Raw genomic sequence first — 26,280 nt, 5'->3', positions numbered from 1 at the left:
TTTCCACTTCAGAACCAGCCTTCAGGACATTGAAAAGTTCTTCATACTACAAAGGAAGAATAAGAGCCAAATTTACTCTTAAGTTTAAAACAAGATAAAAGGAACAAGACTCATGGTTAGAGTGTTAATTTATAATCTGTGTCCTAGGTTATTTTTAGGAGTTTGTAGATAGGTATTAGGAAGTTTGTGGAGCTACTTTTGGTCAGTCTCCATTCTCCTGGTTAGGCTTTTGAATTCCTGATACTTAATCTGGAAATTGAGAATAAGAGAGAGGTTTAGTGCAGCATGATCAGAACCCTCAATTCCTAAGCAGTCTGTATTTTTCTGCCTCTTCCCCTAATGCATAGAGTAGGCTAGGGCATGGTGGTAAAGATGATGGTAGTGGAGGAGGAGGAGCAGTTTGTATATTTTTGGATTTGGATTAAAATGTCTTACTGCCTTCACTGTTGAGAAGGAATATTGGGTTTCCCAGAGGGAGACATGTCTTGTAAGTAAAAAACCTATCAGAAATAATGCTTTCTAGGGCACCAGCTTGACTAGTATGTGCCTACTAATATTTTCCCTAATGAAAACAGCTTTTCTTACGCAACATGGTAAATCAACTATAATATAAAATAAAAGTTAAAAAAGAGAAAAACAGCTTTTTTCCCCTTGAGTGTAGTTTATTCTGAAGTATGTTTTATAGAAATTATCATTAATAGCATATTCACAGTACTAACTTGGCTTAATGGAGCTACGATTATGTATGCAGATGGGGCTGACCCGCAGTGCTCTATCTAAATACCCACGGCTGCACCTGTTACCTATAATTAGGACACCCTGTTTGGTTCACATCAAAGAATATGTTAGTAATCCTGTGAGGTCTCTGGAAACTTGAAATTGTGGGCTCTTGCCCTTCTCATGTTTCCCTGGAAGACTGAGAGTCTGGTAGACAGACTTCCACCTCTGCAGTTGGACTGGGCATTTGTGTCATTAGAAATGACCCACATATTGGTTACAACAGTTACAGTGGAGTAACTGCCTCTCAACTCCCCTTTTTACGTTGATAGTTAAGATCGCCAGATTTCCAAAAGGCAGCATCAAGTGGAACAATCCAAGATAGTATCATTTGACATATACATAAGTAAACACTTAAGGCAACCCATTCTGCTGAGCAGGCCAATACTCAGGTAATGCTCCTCATTGCCTTTTAACTGGCTCTGGGGTAGCTTGATCAACATCCTTCTGCTGGCTCACTCATGTCTCTCCCTCTTCTCCCCTCCCTCTCTGTCTTCTTCCCTTCCCCCTCTTCCCCACCTTCCCTGTTAGGCTGTGTGGTAGCTATCCACAGGAGCTCATAGTGCCTGCTTGGATCACTGACAAAGAACTAGAAAGTGTCGCAAGCTTCAGGTCCTGGAAGCGCATCCCGGCCGTCGTCTACAGGTAAGTAAGCCTGGCCAGACGCAGCTTGGTCTGGTGCTACTGCCCACTGCATGTGGTCTGCTGCTTCTATTGCTGCTAACCTGGGAGTGGTGGTGCGGGGGGGTGGTTCAGGGAACTTTCCAGGTTATTCTGTACTTCCTTATTGCTGAAGCTGCTCGTCCAGTCATATACCAATAATTCATCTGGAACACTACCTGATGATTCAGTTGACACTGAAAAGAAAATTTTAATAGAAAAGTGGCTGGACTTGCTATTTTAAGATCCTTCTGACATTCTGTGGAAAGATAATGTGCTCATTGCATTTAGCTTCAGATGTTGGCCTTTGGATTGAGAGATGAATCCTAGGAAGTAAGAATTGGGAGTGTAGATGTGAGTCATTTGTGCTTGTCTTTATGGTTGAAACTTTGACACATGGAAGAGGTCTGCTTTGAGATGGAGCATTTAGAGAAGAAGGCTAGGGCTTGGCTGAATAGATGCTATCAGAGAGCAAAGGCAGGAGAGTCAAGGGAGGCAGATTCTAGAAGGGGGTGGTGGTGTGGTAATGAGCACAGGTTTTAGAATTCAGGTCTTCTCTCTGACACGCCTTGCTGTGGCACCTTGAGTAAGTCCCCTAACTGACCTCAGCCCATTCCCAATTAGTAAAATGGGAATGATGTTCTTACTTCACAGGTAGCTGCGACATCTGAATGAAGCACTGGGCTTCCTAAGCAATGTCTGGAGAAGGTTGTATTCCTGAGGGCTACTTTTATAATTCAGTGAATAGCTAGCTCAGTTATCACAGAATCATGTTAAATTTTTGAGAAGTCACTCCCTCTTATTTTGGAACAGTTTCAGATGTCCTTGTAATATCACATTGTCCATTTCATTTTTCCAGTTTGCAGACATTATGGACTCTCCTTGAATTGGGGCCAAACCAGTGAGGTTTAGTTAGGAACTCATGCCAGGAGGCAGTCCATTGAAATACTGAGGTTGTAAGAAGGGGTTTATTTCCTTGTGGAATTCCCACTGAGATAACCAGCTTGTTTAGTCCATGGAAGGCAGATTCTGATGCCCGCCCACCCACCCTGAAGAGGGAGAGATGGAAAAGTACGTATTTGCTTCTGTCCCAGTGGAATCCATTAAGTTTTCAATCTGTTTTCATCACCGTTGTTTTCAGACACTCCTAGAAAAAAGTAGGTCACCAAATTTACCTATCACTCAAGAGGTAAGGATGACACAGGAATTAGAGAGAGCAGTGAAAGCTGAAAGGATTAATGAGTCTTACCAGTGATCGGCCCAGCTCAAATAGGGAAAGCAGCCAGCTGCTGCTCTGCGGACAGCAGCTGTGTTAGATCAGCAGCCCTGGCATTTGTGAGGTTTGCTGACTTTGAGCATAAGGGGAAAGGATTCTCATTCTCAAAGTAAGGGTCTTTTGGTGAATTCTCCCTGTTGGTAGAGAGGCCTAAAAGTGTAGGCTGAAGAAAAACTTAGAGTAAACATGGGAAGTTTCTTTCCCATTCCAAAGTTTATTCCAGAGGGCATAAGCTTCCCTAGCTCAGGTGGCAGGATGCTTCTGAATCCAACATGTGTTTACTGAATGTAGTTGTCCGTAAATTGCAGTAATGACTCCTGAGGTTGCTAGCAGCAGTTACTTGACAGCACCATGCTGAACCAGCACCTGATTTAGTGCTTTCTCCTATGGTGATGAGAGAGTGTGTAATTGGATTTATTATTGAAGACAGATTGCTTTAACACAGAAAGATGGTGCAAAGGGCGCCCATCTGTAGTGCAGTTCACAGCTCTCCCCCTTTGTGCATTGAGTGATTGTTAGAAACGTCTAGTCATTTTAGGGAGTTGATTAATACTAACTTAGGGATAGATTAAACATTTGTATATTTCTATATAAAATTGAAGCATTTAGTGTTTAGTAGGGGACTCATACATTGGACATCTTAATTTTTATTTTTCCTTGTTCTATTTGTAAAATATGGAAATGCTCTTTAGTGATTTTTAGCTGTAGTGTTTTCGTTCTCTTTCATGCAATCTAAAGCATTTAGAAGACTGCAGAAAACTTCACTGCTTATTGCAGCAGTTCAGTTGCAATCTATCTATTGTAATACTGTGGCCCTTAGGGAATTCCCCAGCGGTCCAGTGGTTAGGTAGGACTCCTGCTTCCACTGCAGGGGACACAGGTTCGATCCCTGGTGGGGGAAGTAAGATCCTGCATACCGTGTGGTGGTACGGCCAAAAAAATAATAATAATGTGGCCCTTAAAACCCAAGACCCAGGCTGACGAGTGCCATCTACTGTTCCTCTCGAGCATTGCTGGGAAAGATTTCAGAAGAAAAGGATGTGCAGGAAAGGCCCTGCCAGCCTATCCTGTAAAGGGTTTGCTGTCAATCAGCTCATTGGTTACTCAGCACCTATTATTATATGCTAGGAGGCATTTTAAGAATCAGGTTTTATTTATAGTTTGGCTCCATTCAGCAGGTGACCCAATTGAATGTGTTGTCAATACACAAGTACTTTCCATTATTTGTCTCCTAATGAGGGAGGATTTAAAAACTACAAGCAAACTGATGGTTCCAGTGGAATTTGATTATTGCCAAATTTAATTTATTGCTTATGAGTTTTAGGATTAAAAACAAAAATCTTTCTCATGTTGTTTCTTGAACAAGATAAATAGATTCAATAGTCTGTTTTTTAAAAATCCATCTGTGCCCTACATGTGTTATATGTGTGTATGAATATGTGTTTAGAAACAATTTTAATGGGAGTAAAAGACATTGACAGTTCTCTCTAGGATATAGAATTGGGAGACATTAAAATTTTTTGCTTACTAGCTTTTCTACTCATTTATTTTTAAAGTGAACTGATTACCTCTATAACTTCTAAAAACAGCTTGAGATGTCACATACAATTCACCCTTTTAATGTGTATAGCTCAGTGATTTTTTTTTTTAGTATATTCACAATGTTGTGCAACCATCACTACAATTATTTTTTTTTTTTTTTTTTTTTTTTTTTTTTTTTTTTTTTCATTTTACCAAATAAGTTTATAATGGTTTCTAAACCTTGGAACAAATTACAAAACTCTCAGAAAATTCAAAAGCATGGTAAATGGTTATCGAAGACTTATTAACATCACTTGAACTGTTTTGCCTACTTTTATTTTTTATTTTTTATTTTTTTATTTTATTTTTTTTTTTTTTAATTTTTTAACATCTTTATTGGAGTATAATTGTTTTACAATAGTGTGTTAGTTTTCCCTCTACAACAAACTAAATCAGTTATACATACACACATGCTCCCACATCTCCTCCCTCTTGCATCACCCTCTCTCCCACCCTCCCTATTCCACCCCCCCAGGCGGTCACAAAGCACAGAGGTGATCTCCCTGTGCTATGCAGCAGCTTCCCACCAGCTATCTAATTTACATTTGATAGTGTATATATGTCCCTGCCACTCCCCCACTTCGTCATAGCCCACCCCTCCCCCTCCCCATATCCTCAAGTCCATGCTACAATTATTTTAGTACATTCTCACCACCCCAAAAAGAAACCCCAGACCCATTAGTAGTCACTCCCCATTCCCTCCCCAAGCTCCTTAGCTCTGGGTTATCAGTAAATCTACATTCTGTCTCTATAGATTTACCTATTCTGGACACTACATAAATGGAATCATAGTATGTGGTCTTTCATAACTGACTTCTTTCACTTAGGAGCAATAACATACTCAAGGTTCATCCATGTTGTAACATGTATTAGAACTTGATTCCTTTTCATCGCCAAATAATATTACCTTTATAACTTTCTAGTTGCTAAAATTGCCTAACTAAAATTCCTAATTAGGAAAAACTTGGGCTTTTAGAGCATCTTAAGGTAGACTATGAGTATGATTTCTGGTCTTATTTCTTGATAAAGGATCTTATCAGAGTACGGCTTATTGATGTTTATGCTATTCATTTCCTTCTAATAGTTTACAGAAGGGTGGCTGGCTCCTTGAGCTATCTGCCTATAGTAAGAGCAGTAGTGATTCATGAAATGTCAGGAGGTTTTGTAAAGCAGTCCACTCTGGGCCAGGTAAGTATTTCAGTCCCACGTGTGGGATCTTGTTTTGAAAAGAACCTCAAGCCAGCCCTAAATGTACAGTTGCTACAGTGGGCCCTCAGAAGTCAGTGAGGAAACAAATGTTTGTCAGCATCTATTATGCTAGGATATTCAGGTGTAGTATTAAAAAGGAGAGATTAATGCTTCATTTTATATTTATTTATTTATTTTTTTGTGGTACGCGGGCCTCTCACTGTTGTGGCCTCTCCTGTTGCGGAGCACAGGCTCCGGACGCGCAGGCTCAGCGGCCATGGCTCACAGGCCCAGCCGTTCCGCGGCATGTGGGATCTTCCCAGACCGGGGCACGACCCTGTGTCCCCTGCATCAGCAGGCGGACTCTCAACCACTGCACCACCAGGGAAGCCCTAATGCTTCATTATTAAGTGTGGTATTTGTAGTTTATTTTTAAACTGATTTTCCAAAAATAAATTTAAATATTCAAGTATTTTCTTTATGAATATTAATTTTTCTCTGACAATACACTTTTAAATACACTTTTATCATTTTGTTGGTTATTCTACAAAGGTCTCTAAAATGGTTTGATAAGAAAGATGCAGATAGGTTTTGTTATTTTTTATCTTTAATTATTATTATTATTATTTTAAATATTTATTTGTTTGGCTGTGCCGGGTCGTTTGCAGCATGCAGGCTCTTTTAGTTGCGGCATGTGGGATCTAGTTCCCTAACCAGGGATCGAATCCGTGTCCCCTGTAGTGGAAGTGTGGAGTCTCAACCACTGGACCGCCAGGGAAATCCCGGGGTTTTGTTATTCTTGTTGCTGTATAAGACTTCTGCCCTGAGAGGACTTGAAGCTAACCCATCACTTCCCTGCAGTCAAGCTGTTCATTAAGGCATTTAAAATCTACTGTCTCACTTTTTGTATGAGCACAGAGCATCTGAATGGGGCCAGTGGGATGGGTACAGTTTTTGTCTTGCTCCCCGCACAGGCACCAGAGCAATGGAGCTGTCATTGCCCGCTGTGGACAGCCGGAGGTCAGCTGGTGGGGCTGGCGAAATGCTGATGATGAGCACCTGGTGCAGTCAGTAGCCAAAGCTTGTGCCTCCGACTCCCGATCCAGTGGCAGCAAGCTGTCAACTAGGAACAGTCCCCGAGACTTCTCCAGTGCAGGAGACCTTTCTGATGTGGAGTTTGGTAAGGTGCTCCCTGGGCCTTTGGCAGCGGTTTTTATAGCATCTGAGAACCTTTTTTGAAATGGCCTTCTTATAAGACACAGAATTTGTTTCATAGAAGAGAGAGAGTGAAGCGTCAGTTGATAAGATTGTTTGAGGAGTCATGGATCTTGGCAAAAACCAGAAGACCCTCTGTTTCAGACTTGGTTTAAGTGGACTAGAGTGTTTGTTGTCTTTCTTGCCATCGTGACGAGATGGAATGTATATGTGATAGGGGACCTGCAGTGTCTCCAGACCATGGGGGAAAACACCAGGATGTTATAGTCATTCTAGGGCTACAGATGTAGAAATGCGGTATAGGAGATTGTAGGCAAAATAGAAAACAAACTAGAGAGAGAGGTCCTATTGTATTAATGTAGTTTTGGTTAGGTGGGTTTCACTTAATCGAGTTTTTTGGGTACTGTAATAAGTGCCTGTGGTTCTTATTTTGCAACAATTCTGGGAGAGACAGGTTCATTTAGTTTCTCCTTCCTGCTCCTGATGTCCCTAGATTCTTCTCTGTCAAATGCTTCAGGAGCAGAGAGTTTAGCTGTCCAACCACAGAAGCTTTTGATCTTGGATGCACGCTCCTATGCAGCAGCTGTGGCGAACCGAGCCAAAGGAGGAGGCTGTGAATGCCCAGGTGAGGTGCACAGTCCTTTCGTCCCTGACCCTCTGTCCCTGTGAGTCCACCCCATGCCCAGCTGGGTCTTAGTTCTCAATTTGAAGTGAATGGAAAGCCAAGTTCCTCAGCCTGTCTTGAGACAGCCAGAGCTCCTTCTTGGATTCTTAATATTGTATGGTCTTTTTAAGGGAGAAATGGAGGAGGAGGTGCAGTGAAACCAAAGAATCTTCTTTCCCTGTGCCAACTTTTAGGTGATAAGGAAAGTAAATCCTCTCCCATAATAAGGCCTGTTACGTTTGGAAGCTTCTTCTTTAGCAGCTCAATTTCTCAGCCTTATAAAAGCCTTTTTTTGTGTTTGACAGTGGGTATGCTCATTATTAGCCTCACAGAAAACTCCTCACATGACTTTTACTTAGAAAACATGGGGTAGAAATTGAAGCAGCAAATACAAAACTCTAGCAAAGTGCCTCAGTCTTGACCTGTAACACCCCTACTGTCTGAACACTGGCTTTCTCCAGGGAAGGACCTGTTAGGTGCCAGTTGTGTGCTGTTGGAGCAAGTAGAGGCACTGAGCTCCTTATTCAGATGTGAGCTAAGCTGGAATCTAAAAGCAGTTGTACAAAGGTGAAATTTGAATGCAGAAATGCATGGTTCTGCTAGGTTCTTTTCAAAGAGATTCCAGAGATGCAAGTTAGGAGAGGCCCAAGAAGTAAACCTGGGGTAAGATGGAAGTATACACATCTTTTTTTAAAAAAAATAACAGCTTCTATTTTATATCAGTTATCTTCTTCACAAATCTAACCTTCCTTTTTGAAAAGACAGCTAAAAATCAAGCACTGTTTTCCTCTCATAATAAAGGACTGGGCTAATAGGCATCAAAACATTGGCATTTCATTAGTCAGCAGCTACAGTGGGTTTGTTTTATAGCCAGTTTGCTCCTTTTAAATTTGGCCATTTGGACTTTAAATTCAACATATTTGTGTTCTCTTTGTTGTTATTCTCTCCAGAGTATTACCCGAACTGTGAAGTTGTTTTTATGGGGATGGCAAATATTCATTCAATTCGGAGGAGTTTTCAGTCTCTGCGATTGCTGTGCACACAGATGCCAGATCCGGGAAAGTAAGACCTTGGTTTTGGCTTTAAGTTTGCACTGATTTTTTTTTTTTTAAATGAGTTTGAAGGTGTCTTTCTATTTTTTGGTATATTTCAGTTTAACTTTCAGAGTCCATGGTTATTCTCATTCCTGTGTTAGGAGCATGCAGCACAAAGGAGGAGCTGGAAGAAAAATCTAGCCCTTTGAAAGGTTTAAAATGTGCAGCATAGAACAGATCTGAGCCCTCAGAATGGAAGCATTGCCTTCATATTTTTGGGGCCCTCTTCCTTTTCTTCCACATGTTTTTGATTCACAGTAACTTAATTCTTTGTTTTCTGACATCCTGTAGTGACACTTAACTTGCTATGAACTGGAATGTTTTACCGTGAAGAGTAAAAATTTATTCATTATGTTCTGAAAAGGGTTAAACATTCTTTAAACTTGCCAGTAGGTCTGTACCTTTTACATTTGCTTCTGATTTCTAAACTACCATCTTACTTACTAAAAACTTTACTGTGATTTTTATTGCTTATTAAAAATGAAAAAAAAAATGAATGGCTGGCATTTGCTGTGAGGAAGGTGAAATAACACTCCTCCCCCCAAGGGAACTGTTTGAATACAAGATAAATTAGGAGGAATGCTCTGTAAAACAAATATGGACAGATAAATATTTAAAAGCCCCTGTTTTACTGTTTCAGGAAGCCAGAAATGGTGCCAGAGAAGACAGAATTTTCTCTGTTCTGGTGTTTGTACTAGGTCCCATAGCTGTTTCCCTGGATTCTGTTCAGTAGATCTCATGATTGCATCAATTTTGCAGCATTGTTTGATTTATTAAATCAAATGGCTGCCTGAACCACTTGTACTAACTCCTGGTAGCAAATGATTAAATTCATCACAGTTGCAATCAGCCCAGAGGGTGAAGCAGTTGTCCTTGGGGAAAAGCCTGACAGAAGAAATGAGATCGCTGCCCTGCTTTGGGGATTAGCAACTTGGATCTGCTATACATATTCAGAACCTAGCTAGTAGTACTCTTTCCTAAAGTGGGGGGAGGGCATAGAAAGAGCCTGGCTGAGGATTCAGGAGATCTGCCACTAATTGACTGTGTGACTTAGGCCAGTGGCTTAATTCCTGTGGTTATCAGTTATTCCTGTCTATAAAATAAAAGGGATAGAGTCAGTACTACCTGATCTGTAATATCTTCCATAAGTTAAAATTCTTTCTTAAAAAGCTGTTTTTTAAACTCTGAGTCAAGAAGATGTAATTAGCCCTTGCTTGGTCCAAATGAATGTCAGGGAGGAGGAGGGAGGTTGCAAAGGAAGAAGGAAATGCTTTGTCTGTATTTGGCAGTAAATCATAATGCAGTACTGAAGCTTCCCTTGTGGATAAAAAGAAGCTATGGCAGAGGCGGGACCAGCTTATAAGCGAGCCTCCTGACACTTGTTTGCGGCCGTAGGCTATGGCATGCTTAGGTTGCTACCTCAGCTTTTGAGTATAGGACAAGGGAGCCTGGAGTCTCAGCGCACCTCCTCCGTTGGCAGATTTTGGAGTGTAGCTTCTGTGTTAGGCATGGATGGACAACACCAAGTGGTATGTAAGAATGATTCAGTCAGGTTCAAGAGAACCAGGTTCTCATTTACTGTTTCTCCAGGGGCCAGGAGATAAGTTAGTATTTGTTCTCCTAAGCTTCATCTTTTATTTTTTTTTTCAAGACTGTGTGAGGAATGAGAATAAATAATTAATCCACCAGCAAAAAATGTTTCTCAGATATTTAGTAGGACATAGAAGGTCTTGAGATAGAATTTTTATCCACGATTTAAAAAGTAGGAACCTTCAGTGTGTGCTAGGCACTGCACAAGGAGGTTATAGCTGTGCCTGAGACACAGTGTCTGCCCACTGAGGAGTCAAGAGTCTGGTTGGTAGAACAAGCAAATCCATGTGAAGCCAATGCTTATGCAGTACATTCTGGTGTGTGTTTGCCTGGAAAGACCCTCTCTTTGGACTATTTCAAAAATTCATACTCATTCCCCAAGGTTTAATAAGCCTTTATAGGCTAGTCTTGGCAAAAGCCTTCTCATAGTCCCCTGACAGAAGTATTTATTCTCTCCTCAAACTCAGTTTGAAGGACTAGACTGTGGTCTTAGCTACAAATCTGATCACATTTTGGAGAAATTGGAGCTTTTTATTGGGGGGGGGCGTGGAGTAGAATTCATGACAGGGCACAAGAAATAAAATGTCAACACAGTTAAAAAACCATTTGTGATCAGCTTGTGATTATTCCCAAGGGGCCATTCTTGGGATCTGATACTTCCTGAAGGCCTTTCAAAAGGTTCTTTTAGATCCCTGCTGAATCCAGTCTGTACTAAGCCCAGTAACTGTGTAGCCACAGGCGTACTGATTTGTGTGAGTCTAAATCATTAGTTTGGGCCCATCCAGTTTTAATCCAGACATTCAAGACTTGATCAGTGGTAGGTGTTGGGGTGTGGGTAGTAAGCGATGTTGTCTGCACTGTTGGTGGATGTCGCATCTAGCTTGTATCTTATTACAGACATACTTATATTTGAGTTTTCTTTACCTTTTTTTTTTTGAGAACTTGCTGGGCAGAGTTGCTGATCATTAAATATAAATATTTTCTCTTTTCCATCTCAGAGTGGCTGTGTTTTTTGTTTTTTGTGGTTTTTTTGGAGAAGATTCCAGGAAGAGCTACTTTTCTTATACTGGGTAGATATACTTATATGGACTAAAAAATATTAAATATTAATTTTCTCTGGGAAATTAGCTATATGATTTTTGGAACAAAAGGTGTTCCTGTTAATTACTGTTCTATTTCTAAGGCTCTCCTCTATTGTGTGGTAGGGCTTGGGTCTCATCCTTGTACATGCTTTGTAAACACAGAGATTTTCTGTTTGTTTTGCCAGTGTTTTGTTTGGAAGGAAAAGTCTTTGGGAATTGCTTTTTAATATGACTGGTATTTGGCATGACCCAGTATATCATAAAAATCAGCATTTCCTATCCCCTTCTGTTTTATTTTTGTAGTTGGCTCTCAGCTCTTGAAAGTACAAAATGGCTCCATCACCTGTCTGTGCTTCTGAAGTCAGCACTTCTGGTAGTGCATGCTGTGGATCGTGATCAACGACCAGTGCTAGCACACTGCTCGGATGGCTGGGACCGCACCCCGCAGATTGTGGCATTGGCTAAGCTCTTGCTGGACCCTTATTACCGAACCATAGAGGTAGGATTTGACACTTTAGGATGAGTGGGGGAAACCTTGGAGGGTTTTATGATCAGTTTTGATTGAGGTGGCTAGGTCCAGTGAAAGTGAAATTTCTTTAGTTTTGAATCATTGCTCCTTTATCTTGAGCTAAATTGTTGTGGTACGTACCACAGTGCTTGTGCCTCTTAAAAGGGGGTAGATTGTGGATAACAAGGTATTGAGAATACAGACATGTTTTCCTTTGCAGAATATCTACTTGGATACCCCAGGAAAGTGGGGCTTCTATAGAAGGATCTTGACATGCTTATTATGGTAATGGGTCTGTATATCACCACAATGTTCTGTGGAGAAAGAACCCTATTGTGAAATAATCACCTATTGGGTTAAAGATATAAGAAAAACCATAAAGGTACCCTAAAATATATGCAAATCTGGGATGGGGAAAGATTTTACAAACATGACTTTATAAGGATACCATGAAAGATAGAAATTAAAAAATAAAAAAGAAATTAAGGGGGAAAAAGTATGACTTTTTTATAGTGAATAAAGGGCTAAAAATATAAATAGTCTCAACAAAGACTTAGATAAATGCTTAGTTACCACCCTTTTGATGATTATGGAATGGAGCTGAGGGAATCAGGACACTGCCCTAAGCCTGTGTCCCATCCTTTGGCTGTGGGGCTGGGTTAGGGGCTCCTGGTGGGCTTAGTGGGATGGTGTTAAAAGGGATCACTGTTGGTGACATTAGGCTCAGGACAGTTATAGTTTGGATAGACAAGCACAAATGGATCTCTCCTGGGTGCTTCCCCGCAGGGTTTCCAGGTCCTCGTGGAGATGGAGTGGCTGGATTTTGGCCACAAGTTTGCTGACCGGTGTGGTCATGGGGAGAACTCGGATGATCTGAACGAGCGTTGCCCAGTGTTTTTACAGTGGCTTGACTGTGTTCATCAGCTTCAGAGGCAATTTCCGTGCTCTTTTGAGTTCAATGAAGCATTCCTTGTGAGTTTGGGCTTGTGATTCTTCGTTTTGGGGACCTTCTAAATTCATAGGTGTATCAATGCAAATGTTAGTGGGCCAGTTTTCACATGAAACTGCATCCTTTCTAGAAATTGAGGGGCTATTCTTCCATTTTTAATTAAAAACAATAGTAATAAACAGGTGTTTGTTTATTTAGTGAATCCATGTGTACTAAGTTTACATAAACTTTGAGTTCTTCTAAACATAACTTTAAAAATGGATGATAGGGCTTCCCTGGTGGCGCAGTGGTTGAGAGTCCGCCTGCTGATGCAGGGGACACGGGTTCATGCCCCGGTCTGGGAGGATCCCACATGCCACGGAGCGGCTGGGCCCGTGAGCCGTGGCCTCTGAGCCTGCGCGTCCGGAGCCTGTGCTCCGCAACGGGAGAGGCCACAACAGTGAGAGGCCCGTGTACTGCAAAAAAATAAAAAAATTTAAAAAATGAAATGGATGATAAAAGCACTAAACAGTAGTTAGAAATAGAAACAATAGATTTTCATCCATCTACCAACCTCCCTGCGTCTGTCCCACACTCTCTGCTCCCTGTCCTTTGAAGGAGGATGTACTATCCTTGCCCTCTTCCAGCCCTTCCTCCACTTGTGCACCAGCTTCCACCCCCCTCCTTTGCTCAGCTTCATGGCTTCAACATTTCTCCTCCCTGCCCTCTGCATCAGCCTATTTTACTTTTCACCAGATCATTGCTATCAGCATACAAGCATGGTATAGTGCCTCCTATTTCATCAAAACCGTTTCTGGGTCCTGCATCCTCCTCTAGCTATTATCGCATTTTTCATATCTCATTTCTTCACAGCAGAGCTCCTCAAGTCTTGACATTTACTCTCTCAAACGCTTCTCCTCCCATTCTCTTTTAAACCTGGCCCAGTCAGGTGTTCACTCCACCACTTTACCAGAGCTGCTCTTGTAAGGTCACCAGTGACCTTCACATTTCTAATCCAGTGATCAGTTTTCAATCACCCTTCTTTTTTTAAATTGCAGTATAAGTGATAGATAACATTTTATTAGTTTCAGGTGTACAACAGTGATTTGATATTTGTATATATTGCTAAAAGATTATCACAGAATTCTAGTTAACACCTGTTACCAAACATAGTTATGAAGTTTTTTTCTTGTGATGAGAACTTTTAAGATGTCCTCTCCTGGCAACTTTCAAATATAGAGTACAGTATTACTAACTTACAGTCACCTTGCTGTATATCACATCCCAGACTTATTTTATAACTGAAAGTTTGTACCTTTTGACTGCCTTCATCTTCTTTGATCCATCATTAAAATTTGGCACAATTTAATCACTCCTTTCTTGAAACACTTTCTTCAGTTGACTTCCAGCACAGTCTTAGTTCTCCGCTTCACCAACTGGTCCTTTCTGTCTCCTTTGCTGGTTCCTCCTTCCCTGCCGACTTGTGAATGCTGGGAGTGCCTCAGGGCTCAGCCTCCTTCTCTAGGGATTTCATCCAGTTTGTTGGCTTTAATTGCTCTCTGTGATTCCCACATGTATACATCCTTCAGCTCATATCTCTCTCTCTACTTAACTCCAGGCTCTCATCCACTTGTGACTACTCAGTATCTCCACTTGGATGTCTTAATGGTATTTCAAACTTAACATGTTCAGAACCTAGTTCTTGATTTCCATATGTCTCCACCCCAAAACTGATCTTCCAGAAGTCTTCCATCTCACCAAATGGCAACTTAAACCTTCGATTCATTTAGGGCAAAACCTTTTATGTCATCCTCAACTCTTTCTTTCCTATTCCATATTCAGTCTGTCAGCAGATTCTGCAGCTCTGCTTTAAAAATATATCTGAAACCTGATAACTTATTGCTACCTGTGCTGTTCCCAACACTAGTCTAAGCCACCACATCTCCTGCCCCAATTCCCAAGTCAGTCTAGCAGCCTGAGGGATCCTTCTAAAACATGATACAGACCGTATCATTCCTCTGTCAAGAAACCTCCAATGACTCTGCTTTTCACACAGAATAAAAGTCACAGTCCTTAAAATGGCCTGCAAGGCCCTCCTGCAAGTCCTCCAAGGCTCATTTCCTTCCATCCTCCGCCTCATGCAATGTCTGTCAGTTCCTCAGAAGTTGCAATCCTGTGCTCACCTCAAGGCCCTTGTGCTGGTGGTTGCCTCTGCCTGGAGCAGCCTCCTCTCCCACCCCCGGCTGGTATGATCTGGTCTCTCATTTCCATCAGGTCTCTAGAGGCCAGTGAGCCTTCTCACGCTGCCCTGCATGTGCTTTGGGCCTCTTACCCTGCCTTATTGTTGTCTGTAGCACTGGTCACCCCTCCCCCCACAGCCAGAGCAAGCTCTACCAGGGCAGGAGAGCTGTCTTCTCACTGTTGCCTGTCCAGCACCCACAGAAACATTTGGAGTATGTGAGATGCTCAATAGCAACTTGCTGAATGAAAAGCTGTTTAGAAGTTCAGACTTGGGTTGCACACTGACCTGCTCCTATGCCCAGTTTATATGGGTAGCTGTTAACTTGGGAACTTGGAGACTGTTTACAAGGGAGGCCAAGAGGTTGGGGGTGTCAACACCCTGTCTTTGCTGTTTTGACTCAGGAGTGATGGTGGCTGGGGTTATGAGGAGTCTGCGATTAGGTGGCTTACTTGGGTCCCCATCCTTACCAAGCATGAACTGAAGTGCACATCAGGGGTGTCGGGGAAGGTGGCTTAGCTGGGCTGACCTTCCCCCAGAAAATGCGTACCCATTGCTTGATTTTGCCTCATATTGGACTCCCATAGGTGAAACTGGTGCAGCATACCTATTCCTGCCTGTTTGGAACATTCCTGTGCAACAACGCCAAGGAGAGAGGGGAAAAACATACTCAGGAACGGACATGTTCTGTGTGGTCGCTGCTTCGGGCGGGCAACAAGGCTTTCAAAAACCTACTGTATTCCTCTCAGTCAGAAGCCGTATGTATTCTTTAGTCTTTTCTCCCTCATCAGCAGAATGAATTTGGGGATGGGGACATATGGGATCTTTTTTGAGAAGTGACTGTTTTCTCGAAGGCATCTCAGTTGTCTCTGGATGGAGTAGTTCCATTTTTTCCCAACCACTCTGTCCTGAGAAAGGCCTGTTTTCTGGTTATTCTGCCCTGCTTCTGACTGCTCTTTGTTCTGTTCAGGGTGGTTTGATTTAGCAAACATCTGTACTTTGCCACTCTAGACATGAATCTTTTCTGGCACCTCCTCCAGAGCTTAACTTATTTCTAGCATGTTCTGTCTAAGAAGTGGAGGAGGCATGTAAGTTGTTCCCTGGATGCCCCTTATAGCTCAGAAGAAGCTGCAGGCCCCCAGCACCCTTCCAGTGTCAACAGGCAATGATACCCATTGCAGCATCTGTCTCAGCAGAAAACTGTGTGTGACACTAGCAGTGTGTCTGTGTGATCCTCTGCTCACATGCAGAACTGGCAGGCCCTTTAAGACTTTGTTCCTCAAAGGAACACTTTCTGTTAAGCAGAGAAAAGGAGGTGCTTGTATGTGTGCATTGGTACACAGTAATGTACACAGTAATGTTCCTTTTGTCAGAATGCCTCTTAAATTCTGAAGTCACAAGGAAGCTAATCAGAGGTTATATTGATTTGCTGGACTGCTAATTAATAAACCTCTTACTACAGTTAGGTAGTCCAAGGAAAGATTGAAGCTAGCTGCTTCTCTCTCTCCTGTGCCTGCTGGGGAAGTAACAGTACAGAAGAAAATTCCCTCCTTTTCACTTGATTAATTTAGATGATCCTATAAAACAGGTCTGACAATGTGTTCTGAAGCCAAGCTTTTGTACTAGGGAACTATCACCATCTAGCAGAATGACTCATTTTTTTGTGCAGTAAAAACAACAAATTAGGTTGAGAAAAGCCAGTCATTCAATAAAGGTGACCTAAGAGACAACTAATGAGAAATGGATTTAAAGAATTTTTTTTAGATTTTCATTCCCACAGAGGCTGTCAGGTGAAAAATGTCCCGTCTACACACCACCCCCCGTGATAGAGCTGCATCCACTCATGCTAATGCCCCTTGGAGATTGTGCAGGACTGCTGGGCGTTCCTGCTTGGTGCTTGCTTCTTCACCCTCATTTCTAGACATTTCTAACAGACTTGTTGGAAGTTGTTTAAACCTGTGTCCACCGCTGTCTTTTCAGGTGCTGTACCCTGTGTGCCATGTGCGTAACCTGATGCTGTGGAGTGCAGTGTACCTGCCCTGCCCATCCCCGTCCACCCCTGTGGACGACAGCTGTGCACCATACCCAGCCCCTGGCACCAGCCCTGATGATCCACCTCTGAGTCGGTGAGCCTGGGGCTGGTGCCAAGACTGCAGGTCCTCTGTGGGTGTACTCCTGTGTTGGGATGCATCCAGGGATGTTTGGAGATCATGACATTGTCTGGTTCCACACATCTTCCTTAGATCTCTGAAGTTTTCTTAGGGAAGGTATAAGGGTTTTGGGCTATGAGGCTGTAAGAGCCTTGTTTCCTGAAGAGTACTGGGCCCTGTTGCTACATCACTCTCTTGCATGCATCAAGTAGTTTCTCAGTGATGAAGCATATCCTCTGTGTTCCTTGTGACCCTCTGGGTTCCTTGTGACCCTCTGGCTTGAGTTTCAGCCACTGCTCTGTGCTCCTGCCTCCCTGCTGTGACTTGCTGTCCTGGGCTTGAAAGGCAGATGCTGTCAGATGATAGACAGTCTGGCTTTGAGACGTATGAATTAGCTTTATTGAATTCAGACTGATGAATAATAATTTAAAATATTGTAATATCAGAAGATCAGCAGTGCTACTTTCCTCTGCCACTAATTGAGAAACACAGCAGTATCATGAAGAATATCTTTTTAAAATAGCATTTTCTATTAGCTTATTTGTATGTGTGGGGCATGGGGTGGGGATGGTGCCGGAGCAATAGAAGTACTCATCCTGGAGCTCTGCCTTCCTGCAGTCTGAGTCTTACTCCATATGCACCATGACTCCTTGAGTAGCTGTTTATGAAATGACTGCCTGTTAAAACCTGTTGTCTCTTACTTCCCTGTGAACAACCTCATATTCTCATTTCCCCCAAACTCCTTCCTTTAGGCTACCAAAGACTAGATCATTTGACAATCTGACCACAGCCTGCGAGAACACAGTGCCTCTAGCCAGCCGGCGCAGCAGTGACCCAAGCCTGAATGAGAAGTGGCAGGAGCACCGTCGCTCGCTGGAACTGAGCACTCTGGCTGGTCCTGGAGAGGAGCTTCTGGATCCTGACAGCCTGGGGAAGCCAGCCAAAGTGCTGGGTGGCGCCGAGCTGTCTGTTGCAGCTGGAGTAGCTGAGGGGCAGATGGAGAATATCCTGCAAGAGGCCACCAAAGAGGAGAGTGGGGTAGAGGAGCCTGCCCATAGGGGGATGCAGGAGGTCAAAGAGGAGGCTCTTTTAGAAGAGGGAAGCAGGGGGAAGACCCCTGAGTGCCCAACCATTGTGCTTCATCAAGAGCCAGAACTGGGTGATGCTGCTCTAAGGAGCCATCCAGGCACCAGCCTTCTTGTGCCCTCACAGGGCATTCCTGAGCAGCAGGGTGGGCATAGTATTCTCCCCAGTTCTCTCCAGGAGCCCCCCCGGGGAGAGGATGCCCAGGAGGTCCTTGTGGAACAGTCTCGAATAGGAGCTATCACACAGGACAGGGAGGAGGCAGTCTTTCCAATCTCAGTAGATGTAAAAGTTGGCTCTGGTACCTCACAGTCAAGTTCTCTGCCCTCCCAAGTTTCATTTGAGACCAGAGGACCAAACGTGGATAGTTCCATGGACATGTTAGTGGAAGATAAAGTGAAGTCAGAAAGTGGTCCCCAAGGCCATGAGAGACCTTGCTTACCTGCCAGGGTAAGCAGTGGCAGGTTCAGTGGCAAGGAGGAGCTTCCTCAAGCCATGGAGCCCAGGCCTTCAGAGAGGAGCCTGGCTGAGAGGCCCCAAGTGGGATCTCTGGTGTATAGGACTTCCCCCAGCAGCACCCAGAGCCCAGCGCATTCTCCTTGTGCCTTGCCTTTAGCCGAATGTAAAGAGGGGCTTGTGTGCAATGGTGCTCCAGAGACTGAAAATAAGGCCTCAGAGCAGCTGCCAGGGCGTAGTACCCTCCAGAAGTACCCTACCCCCAATGGGCACTGCGCCAATGGGGAGACTGGCAGGAGCAAGGACTCACTGAGCCGCCAGCTGTCTGCCACAAGCTGCAGCTCTGCCCACTTACACTCGAGGAACTTGCACCACAAGTGGCTGCACAGCCACTCGGGGAGGGCGTCTGCAACTGGCAGCCCTGACCAGCCTTCCCGCAGCCACCTGGATGACGACGGCATGCCTGTGTACACGGACACTATCCAACAGCGCCTGCGTCAGATTGAGTCAGGCCACCAGCAGGAAGTGGAGACCTTGAAGAAACAAGTCCAGGAGCTGAGGAGTCGCCTGGAGAGCCAGTACCTGACCAGCTCCCTACGCTTCAATGGGGACTTTGGGGATGAAGTGGTAAGTACACCATGGTGCCTCCATAGCTGCACAAGGAGGCAGGGCACACTGAGCCGGGGCGCCCTTTGTACAGATTTCTGAAAGAACTGGAAACTTCCAGAATTGAGAGAGGCTGGAGATCAGCCTCAGCCAGGTGATTGGCAGTGTTCTTCTTTTTCTTTCCTGTCTTGCTTACTTTCCACAAGTATCTTGTCTAGACAGAATAAGGAAGAGAGTTAGCACTCACTATGTGGTTGGTCAGTTCTCTTTGGAGAGAGGATTATGCCTTGAGAAAAGCGTGAACTCCTGGGCAGAATAACATTTGTAGGGCAATGTCAAATATTCCTGAGAAATCATAGTGCCTGTCCTACCCCAGTAGCTAGTGAACAATTAGCCGCTGCACCCCACCCCCCAACCCCCATACATAACATGGGCTGTAGCTGTGAAGGTTTAGTTCTTTTTAAACAGATATTTGTACCTACCTTGCGGCAGCTGATGGCAGTAGAAATGGGGAGAGGTAGCGATGGCAGTAGAAATGGGGAGAGGTAGCACTGTTGGGAGTTAGCACTGATGGAGCCTGGTGACCGGAGTGGTGGTACCTGAGGGGAGGTTCTCAAGGAGGCAGTCTCGATGTGATTAAGGACAAGTGTGAGTCTGGCTCTGAAGCAGTCAGCGTACATTAAAGGCGGGCTTGTCCAATGACTTTCACTTCAAACTGACTTGGTTTTTCCTTTATACTAATGATGGTTTCTCATTTTCCCAAAGAGTCCTTCAGAGAAAGGAGGACATGCCCAAAGCACTCAGTTTCAACACACACATGTAAGTGGCAGGGTTGGATTGACAGGCCCCCTGGAGCAGCTGACACTGAGTTCCCGCTTCATCCTGGTCATTTCTGCCCTACTCACTTACTGGAACCCAAGGCCTGTCTTTCCACTCTAGAATCCCTGCACATAATCTTAGATCTGTGTGTATCTCTCTTCCAGCTGAGCTCAGCCCTGTCTCTGAACCTGCTCAACCCAATTCTTGATGGCTGAGGCACCTAGAGATTCAGCAGCCCTAACACCTAGGCCTGCCCAAAGTCCCCAGTGCTCCCTTCTTTGCCAAGCCCTTTCTTCTTCTGGGAGGAGACCAGGTTCATTCTGTTCAGCTGTGTTTGTTTGCCAACAGACTTCAATTCCTGACTCGGAAAGCATTCTGGATCAGAACTGTTTGTCTCGCTGCAGCACAGAGATTTTCTCTGAAGCCAGCTGGGAGCAGGTGGATAAACAGGACACGGAGGTACAGGCTCAGCCCCTGTTCTGAGTGCCACCCATGCAACTGTTTTGCAGTTCTTCTCTACCCCCATCATCCATTCCCTCTGCCCCTGGCTAAGGAATGACCACACAGCACACTTAGCCTTGAGCCTCTCTGAATCTCAGCACCTATGAATTCCCATCAAGCCTAGAATTTCTCAGCAAGGGAGAAGCAGCAGGCCAGCCCTCTCTCCTCATTGCCTTGAGGAGCCTTGAACTGGAGCCTTGCCAGCTCTCATAGCGACCCAGGGTGCTATTGCCTGCCACTCGATCTCAGGGGAGTTTGGAGTCCCCTCCAGGGAAACGATTTGGACGCCTTTCTTGTACTGCTGACATCAGACCTGATGGGCTGGTGCCACTGGAGCCAGTGTGGTCCTTGTGACTCTTGCTGCCCCCAGCATGGCTCTGTTGGCTCCGGCTGGATGGCCCATCTCCTGTCACTAACCTGGCCTCATCCGTTTTACAGATGACCCGTTGGCTCCCTGACCACCTGGCCGCCCACTGCTATGCATGCGACAGCGCCTTCTGGCTTGCCAGCAGGAAGCACCACTGCAGGTGCCACTGGGAGGGTGTGGTGGGGTGGGTGGGGGTGTAGAGGCTGAGGTTTGGTCCACAGAGCCTGCAGATTTGAAAGATGCAGGCAGCTGGCTGGCAGTGTTGTGAGGCAGACCCCAGGGTCTTCGGGACCCTGACTCACCTTTTGTGCCTCTGAAATTGGTGTTTGCAGAACTGCACTGGGTGTCATTCTTCCATTTTAGAGTGATCGTGAGTAAGTTTTGAAAATGATGTCCCTTTTTTATTTTGCTTTCTGGATTGGTGGAGCAACTGCCACCACCACCCACACCGCCATTTCTTATTCCTAGAATACAGTTTCTTCCCATTCAGCATGCCTGCTGTGAGCAAAGAGAGTTTTCCTGCTGTGGGCAGGGAACTTTGTTTCCCTACTCCTTACCCCCGCCCCCTGACGGCATACTTATTGGTTGGAGGACTAGTGGGAATAGCTTAGGGTATAGTCTTCAATCCATAAAGCTCCTGACTTCTTTCTTCCTTCTGGGTTGGGGTAGTGAATGGCTAGGGATGCTTTGCCCCAGCTGGGGTGGTGACTGGAGGATGTTCAGTGTTCTTGGGGTAGGAATTTTATCTGAACTGTGACATAGCCCACCCACATGAATGGACCTGGATTGAAAATGGAACCACCTCTTTGTCTAGTGATGATGCTTCTAGGACTGTATATCTCCCCACCCTCACCCCAAGCCCAAATGTCTTTAGTTGGCTTCTTCTCTGAGCTCTTTCTCCCCTCCTTGCAGGGACATTGACCGTGTTGATCAAACGTGGTGAGCATTTGCAACAACCTGTCTGTGATTTCTGCACACCTACAGTAACTTCTCCACACTAATGCTACCATTTCCCCCTCTCTGCACTCTTTGGGATGAAGCTTGGGGCAGGAGTGCAGGCAGGCAAGCAGGTGGGCTTGGGTGGGGTGGGGGGACCACAGCAGCTGGCTGAGGAGACCATTACAGCTGAGTCAGGTTGCAGCCGTGGTTGCCCCTGCTGACTGCATAGGTCAGCCAAGCCATCTTGCTTATGGCAAGAAGCAGTGCTTCAGCAGGGGCTGGTCTTGTGGAATAGCCAGTTGAGGGGTTTTAGAGCTATTTCTTTTGGGTCGATCATTCACTTAGATGCCAGAATGATGCTGGTGACTTTCAAGTCAAAGAGCATGACTGCTGTTTTTTTTTTTTTTTAAAGAAAAAAAAAAAAAGAGCCCAGGACTGAACAGAGGTGGTCTTTCCAGAGAACTATTAGCATTGAAGACTTAAGGGAAAACTCCACTTAGGGTCTATCAGGATCCCCTGAAAGAAGTCAGATAGAAAAGCTTAACTCATTCAATACATGTCAGGCCTTTAAGCTGAATTCCAGAAGGTATGTTAAATAAATGTACACATCCAGAAGTAGATTTAGGTAATTTTTCTCTGTAACCACAGTTGTTGCTGACTCATGCTTTTCAGAAACAGAGTTGTGAAGTATTCACTGCATTCTAGAAGATGAAGTCTTGTGTTTGTTTTAGTTCTGTCTTTCCATTGCTTTGTCTAGCCTTTTCCTTTTGCGTTGGTATTTTGTTGCCAAAGGGTATTCAGTATTCTCTCTTCTGTGCTTAAGTGGTCCTTAATCCAGCAGTGGGTTTCCTTTCTGAGGAGCATAAATGAAAAAAAGGTAGTGAGTGATGCTGGCTAAGGAGGAGGATTTCCTTTTAGATGCTTGCCCCAAGTCTTTGGCGGGCTGCATCAGACTCTTCAGAGTCTCCTATTCTAGGGCCTCCCCAGGGTGGGGTGGGGTGGGGTTGTAAGGTGAGCAGAAACTCATCCTCTGCCAGTTCCCTTTCCTGGTAGTTGTGAAGGGCATCAGTTTGGGTGTGCAGACCTTCGCTGCACAGGCGCACCAGAGCTGGGCTTTCAAATGGAGGAGTGGAGAGAGGCCGGGGACCTGGGTGCAGTCAGGCCTTCAGGTAGAGCTGATATTCCCTGGAGATGCATGGGGGCAGGGGAGTGACCCAGTGTCAACTCATCCTTGTCTAACAGGGGGTGTGTGTGTGCACCTGTGCTCACCTGTGCTCTTGTCTTTTCACCCTGAGCATGTGTCACTGGTTGCTTGTCTCCTGGCTTTGCATGCTGGCAGCAAAAGCAGTCCTAGATGGCAGCAGTCAATTCTTCATGTTGTTGCCTCTGAACCTTTGGGCAAGGCTCCTCACTTCCCAGCTGGGCTGGGAGTTTCTCTCATCTGATTAGCTCAGAGGCAGTTTCATTGGACTCTGGCCTCTCTATGATCGTGAGCTACACAGAGGCCATTGCCCAGGTGGGTGTGGCCACGGGGTTTTCCTGGGCCAAGACTTGGCCATTGAGCTAGCAGCTGCCTTCTGCCCTGGGCTCATTTGTTTTCACAGATCTCTCTTGAGTAGCATCTACCTGACACCTTGTAACCTTGAGCCATAGTGATGAGGCAGCCAGGTGTCCTTGGCCCTAAAGTGAAAGTGGTGTGCCATTGTGCTAGGGAGCGGTCCCCTCCCTTCCTGGCTTCTTCCTGGGTTTAGACAAACGAGAGTGTTTGATATTAGAGGAATCTCCGGCACATCTGAATCGTGTACAGAGAAGCGCTGTCTTCTGAAGTTGGTTTCTTCACCCCGTGTCCGCTGACACTAATGCTGTTTTTGTTTCTGCTCATCTCAAGGAATTGTGGGAACGTATTCTGCTCCAGTTGTTGTAACCAGAAGGTTCCAGTTCCCAGCCAACAGCTCTTTGAACCTAGTCGAGTGTGCAAGTCTTGCTATAGCAGCCTGCATCCCACAAGCTCCAGCATTGACCTTGAACTGGATAAGCCCATTGCTGCCACTTCAAACTGAAGCTCAGTGACCTGGGGCAGGCAGAGGCCAAGCTGCTGTTCCTCTGACAGGCCCACAACAGCCTGGGCAGACTGAGAGGCCCATGCACTTTGGAATGGGGACATGGAATCAACTGTGCAGAGTGATGGAAATTTGGGATGTACCACTGGATTGTAGATTGATCTCTCCCTTCCCAACCCACCCCCGCATTTTTTTTCCTCTCCATTTTCTATCTTCCCCCTGCCTCCAAAAATGAGACAAGTACCCTGTTTGTCTTTTTTTTTTGGGGGGGGGTGGAAGACCAGAGGTTGCTAGGCCCCCTAATTGTTGAGCTGACTGCTGTCAGGCGATGCTGAGGGATGGCTTAGTTCCTCAGGATGGGAGGAGGCTGGTTGAGTCAGGAGTGGAGGCCTGAGAGAGAGAGCAGGGAATAAAGCCAGTGCTGATGTTTGTGACCATTCCTCGTATCACTGCCACATCAGAGCTGACTGGATTGGAAAAACCTTTGCTGCTGAGGATGCCGAAATTACCTGCTCTAAGAGCAGTGCCCCAGGTGCCCTCTCCCTTCCCAGAGGGACTGGGCTAGTCCCACCCCACAGGCAGATAAATGGGATTGGGGTTTGGGGGGAGGGGCACAGGCACATAGTAAGTGGGACCCCTTAGGCACCCCCACCCCATTTGGGGAAAGAAGGGGTGTACTCGTGAGGCAGGAAGAGGGCTGGGAATGGGTGGCTGGCATATTCTCCCCTATGGGATTCTCTTTTTAACTTGACCCAGATTGTCTAGGGCTCCCCTCACTGTCAACAGTCTGCCCCCCTCAGCCAGGCTGTATGTGGCGCTTTCCACCCTCAGGCATAGGGTGCAGACTGGCCAGAGTGCAGTATCCTGCTGCCATGGTCAAGGCCAAAGTATGCCCTGAGCCTGGAAGCCCCTTTCAGGGCCTGGTCCCCCAAACAATCTCTCTTCCTCATCTAGCACAGGGAAATCCAGACTCAGGGTTCCAAAAATTCCCCACTCCCAAACCAATCATGGATCTCCCCCATTAGGGGTAGAATCAGCCTTTCAGAGTGCAGTGTCTGGAGAAGGGAGCATGTCCCATAGACTCAGCCTTCCTCCGCCTCCCCTTCTGGAGCAGTGGGAAGGGCCCAGTGGTCCCACTGCCCTGCTCCTGTGCTGCTGGTCAGCAGTGAGGGGCCACTTGGTGACTCTGCAGGGCTCCTTATAGAAGTGACAAAGCCCGTAGGAGATGCAAGGCACCTTTCCTTAGTAAGCTTTGATGGGGTCCAAAAAGAGCCTTAAATCAAGAATATTTGTGGTGGAGGTGGGTATGGAGAAGAGTGGAGAGCAGTTTAGGTTTTTGCTTTGTGATCTTGGCAGCCATGTTTTGTGCCTGCCCTCCCTCTCGGGGGAAGGGCCATGCTTGGCTCTGCTAAAAGCTGCTAACTGGTAACAGGGCGGATTGTGGTGGGCAGTGGGGGTGAGGCCTAAGAATACTCTCCTGACCCTCTGGAAGCAATTCCCTGGCTAAGGGCAAGTTGTCTCTCAGGAAGGTGGCTCCTGTGTGTGCCTGGGTGTAGATAAGACGTGGCCCAGAAGCCTTCCCTGGAGCTGTCAGTCCAGGCAAAGCCAAGAGCATCTGAGTGCGTCTCTGACTTCCCAGTGGCAGGAGGTTGCTCAGAATCTGAACTTAGTGAAACAGGGTGTTCGCACTCTATGTTGTCTGGCCTTGCAGGTAGGGAGAAGTCAGTCTAACTGAAGATTGTGCAGGTCCTAGTGACAGGTGCCAAGAGGTTACGATACGGGTTTCTTGGGTCTGATGTACAGTGTGAATAAATGCTTGCAGCTCTTAGCCCTTTTTTGATCAATGAAGCACTTTTTTATTAATATTTTTCTTTGTATGTAAAGGAGGAACCGTAACTCTCCGTAGCTGTATATATAACCCTTTTCTCCTAAAGAGGAGTTGGTCAGTGCTCCTATATTTTTCATTTTTTGTCAAAGCAAGAAGTAAATACTTTAGAACTGTTAAATATATAAATAAAGTGAATAAAGTTTAGTGTTCGCATGGTAGCATTTGCTAACACGTTCTAATTCTTTTCCCTGTGGTTTATTCCCCTTCAACCCATTTCCCTCTTACACAGAAGCAATTCGAAGTGCTGCTGAGAAAGTTAACTTTGGCAAAGGAAAACTACTGATTTCTTTTCAACTTTGGACCTTGGCAAGGAGCCGGACCACAACACCCACATACTGCAACACATTTCCTCGATGGTTTTTGCCACTAACATCTCCAAAGCTAAAAAGGCAAAGCAGTCTGACACCTTAACAATCAGCTGTTCTTCCTTATCTGAAGAACTGAGTATCAACAGTAATTAAAACTACCTCTGTCCTCCAGGCTCACCTTTTTTTTTTTTTTTTTTTTCTGTTGCTTTGATTTTAGCCAGTGCTCTGGCCCCTTAACCCCAACGCAGGGAGCAACAGCTGCACCTGTAGCAGCAGGTAAGCACTGAGGCATGTGTGCAGT

The 26,280-nt window shown here is 45.2% G+C and overlaps 1 protein-coding gene across 25 annotated transcripts in view; it reads left to right on the top strand.

Annotated features, from left to right (window-relative positions):
- Nucleotides 1–26,280, top strand: part of MTMR3 (myotubularin related protein 3) — a 138,404-nt gene that overhangs the window by 106,508 nt on the left and 5,616 nt on the right. For 5 of the 25 annotated variants that reach the window (XM_067015912.1, XM_067015909.1, XM_067015913.1 and 2 more), the window contains 11 exons: nt 1,309–1,422; nt 6,457–6,662; nt 7,191–7,322; nt 8,312–8,423; nt 11,431–11,626; nt 12,422–12,607; nt 15,390–15,560; nt 16,783–16,928; nt 17,705–19,118; nt 20,265–20,375; nt 23,612–25,829. In XM_067015912.1, the coding sequence (XP_066872013.1) occupies nt 1,309–1,422; nt 6,457–6,662; nt 7,191–7,322; nt 8,312–8,423; nt 11,431–11,626; nt 12,422–12,607; nt 15,390–15,560; nt 16,783–16,928; nt 17,705–19,118; nt 20,265–20,375; nt 23,612–23,647 (2,824 nt within the window). In that variant the 3' untranslated portion in view covers nt 23,648–25,829. Of the gene's footprint in view, nt 1–1,308; nt 1,423–6,456; nt 6,663–7,190; nt 7,323–8,311; nt 8,424–11,430; nt 11,627–12,421; nt 12,608–15,389; nt 15,561–16,782; nt 16,929–17,704; nt 19,119–19,862; nt 20,104–20,264; nt 20,376–20,855; nt 20,945–21,696; nt 21,724–23,611; nt 25,830–26,280 lie in introns of those variants that run through there. The other 20 variants (XM_059040884.2, XM_059040883.2, XM_067015904.1 and 17 more) reach the window with 8 other exon arrangements.

This window comes from Kogia breviceps, chromosome 15, assembly GCF_026419965.1.
Source record: "Kogia breviceps isolate mKogBre1 chromosome 15, mKogBre1 haplotype 1, whole genome shotgun sequence".
In the NCBI taxonomy this organism is placed as follows: Eukaryota; Metazoa; Chordata; class Mammalia; order Artiodactyla; family Physeteridae; genus Kogia; species Kogia breviceps.
This window is presented reverse-complemented; position numbering and strand designations above follow the sequence as displayed.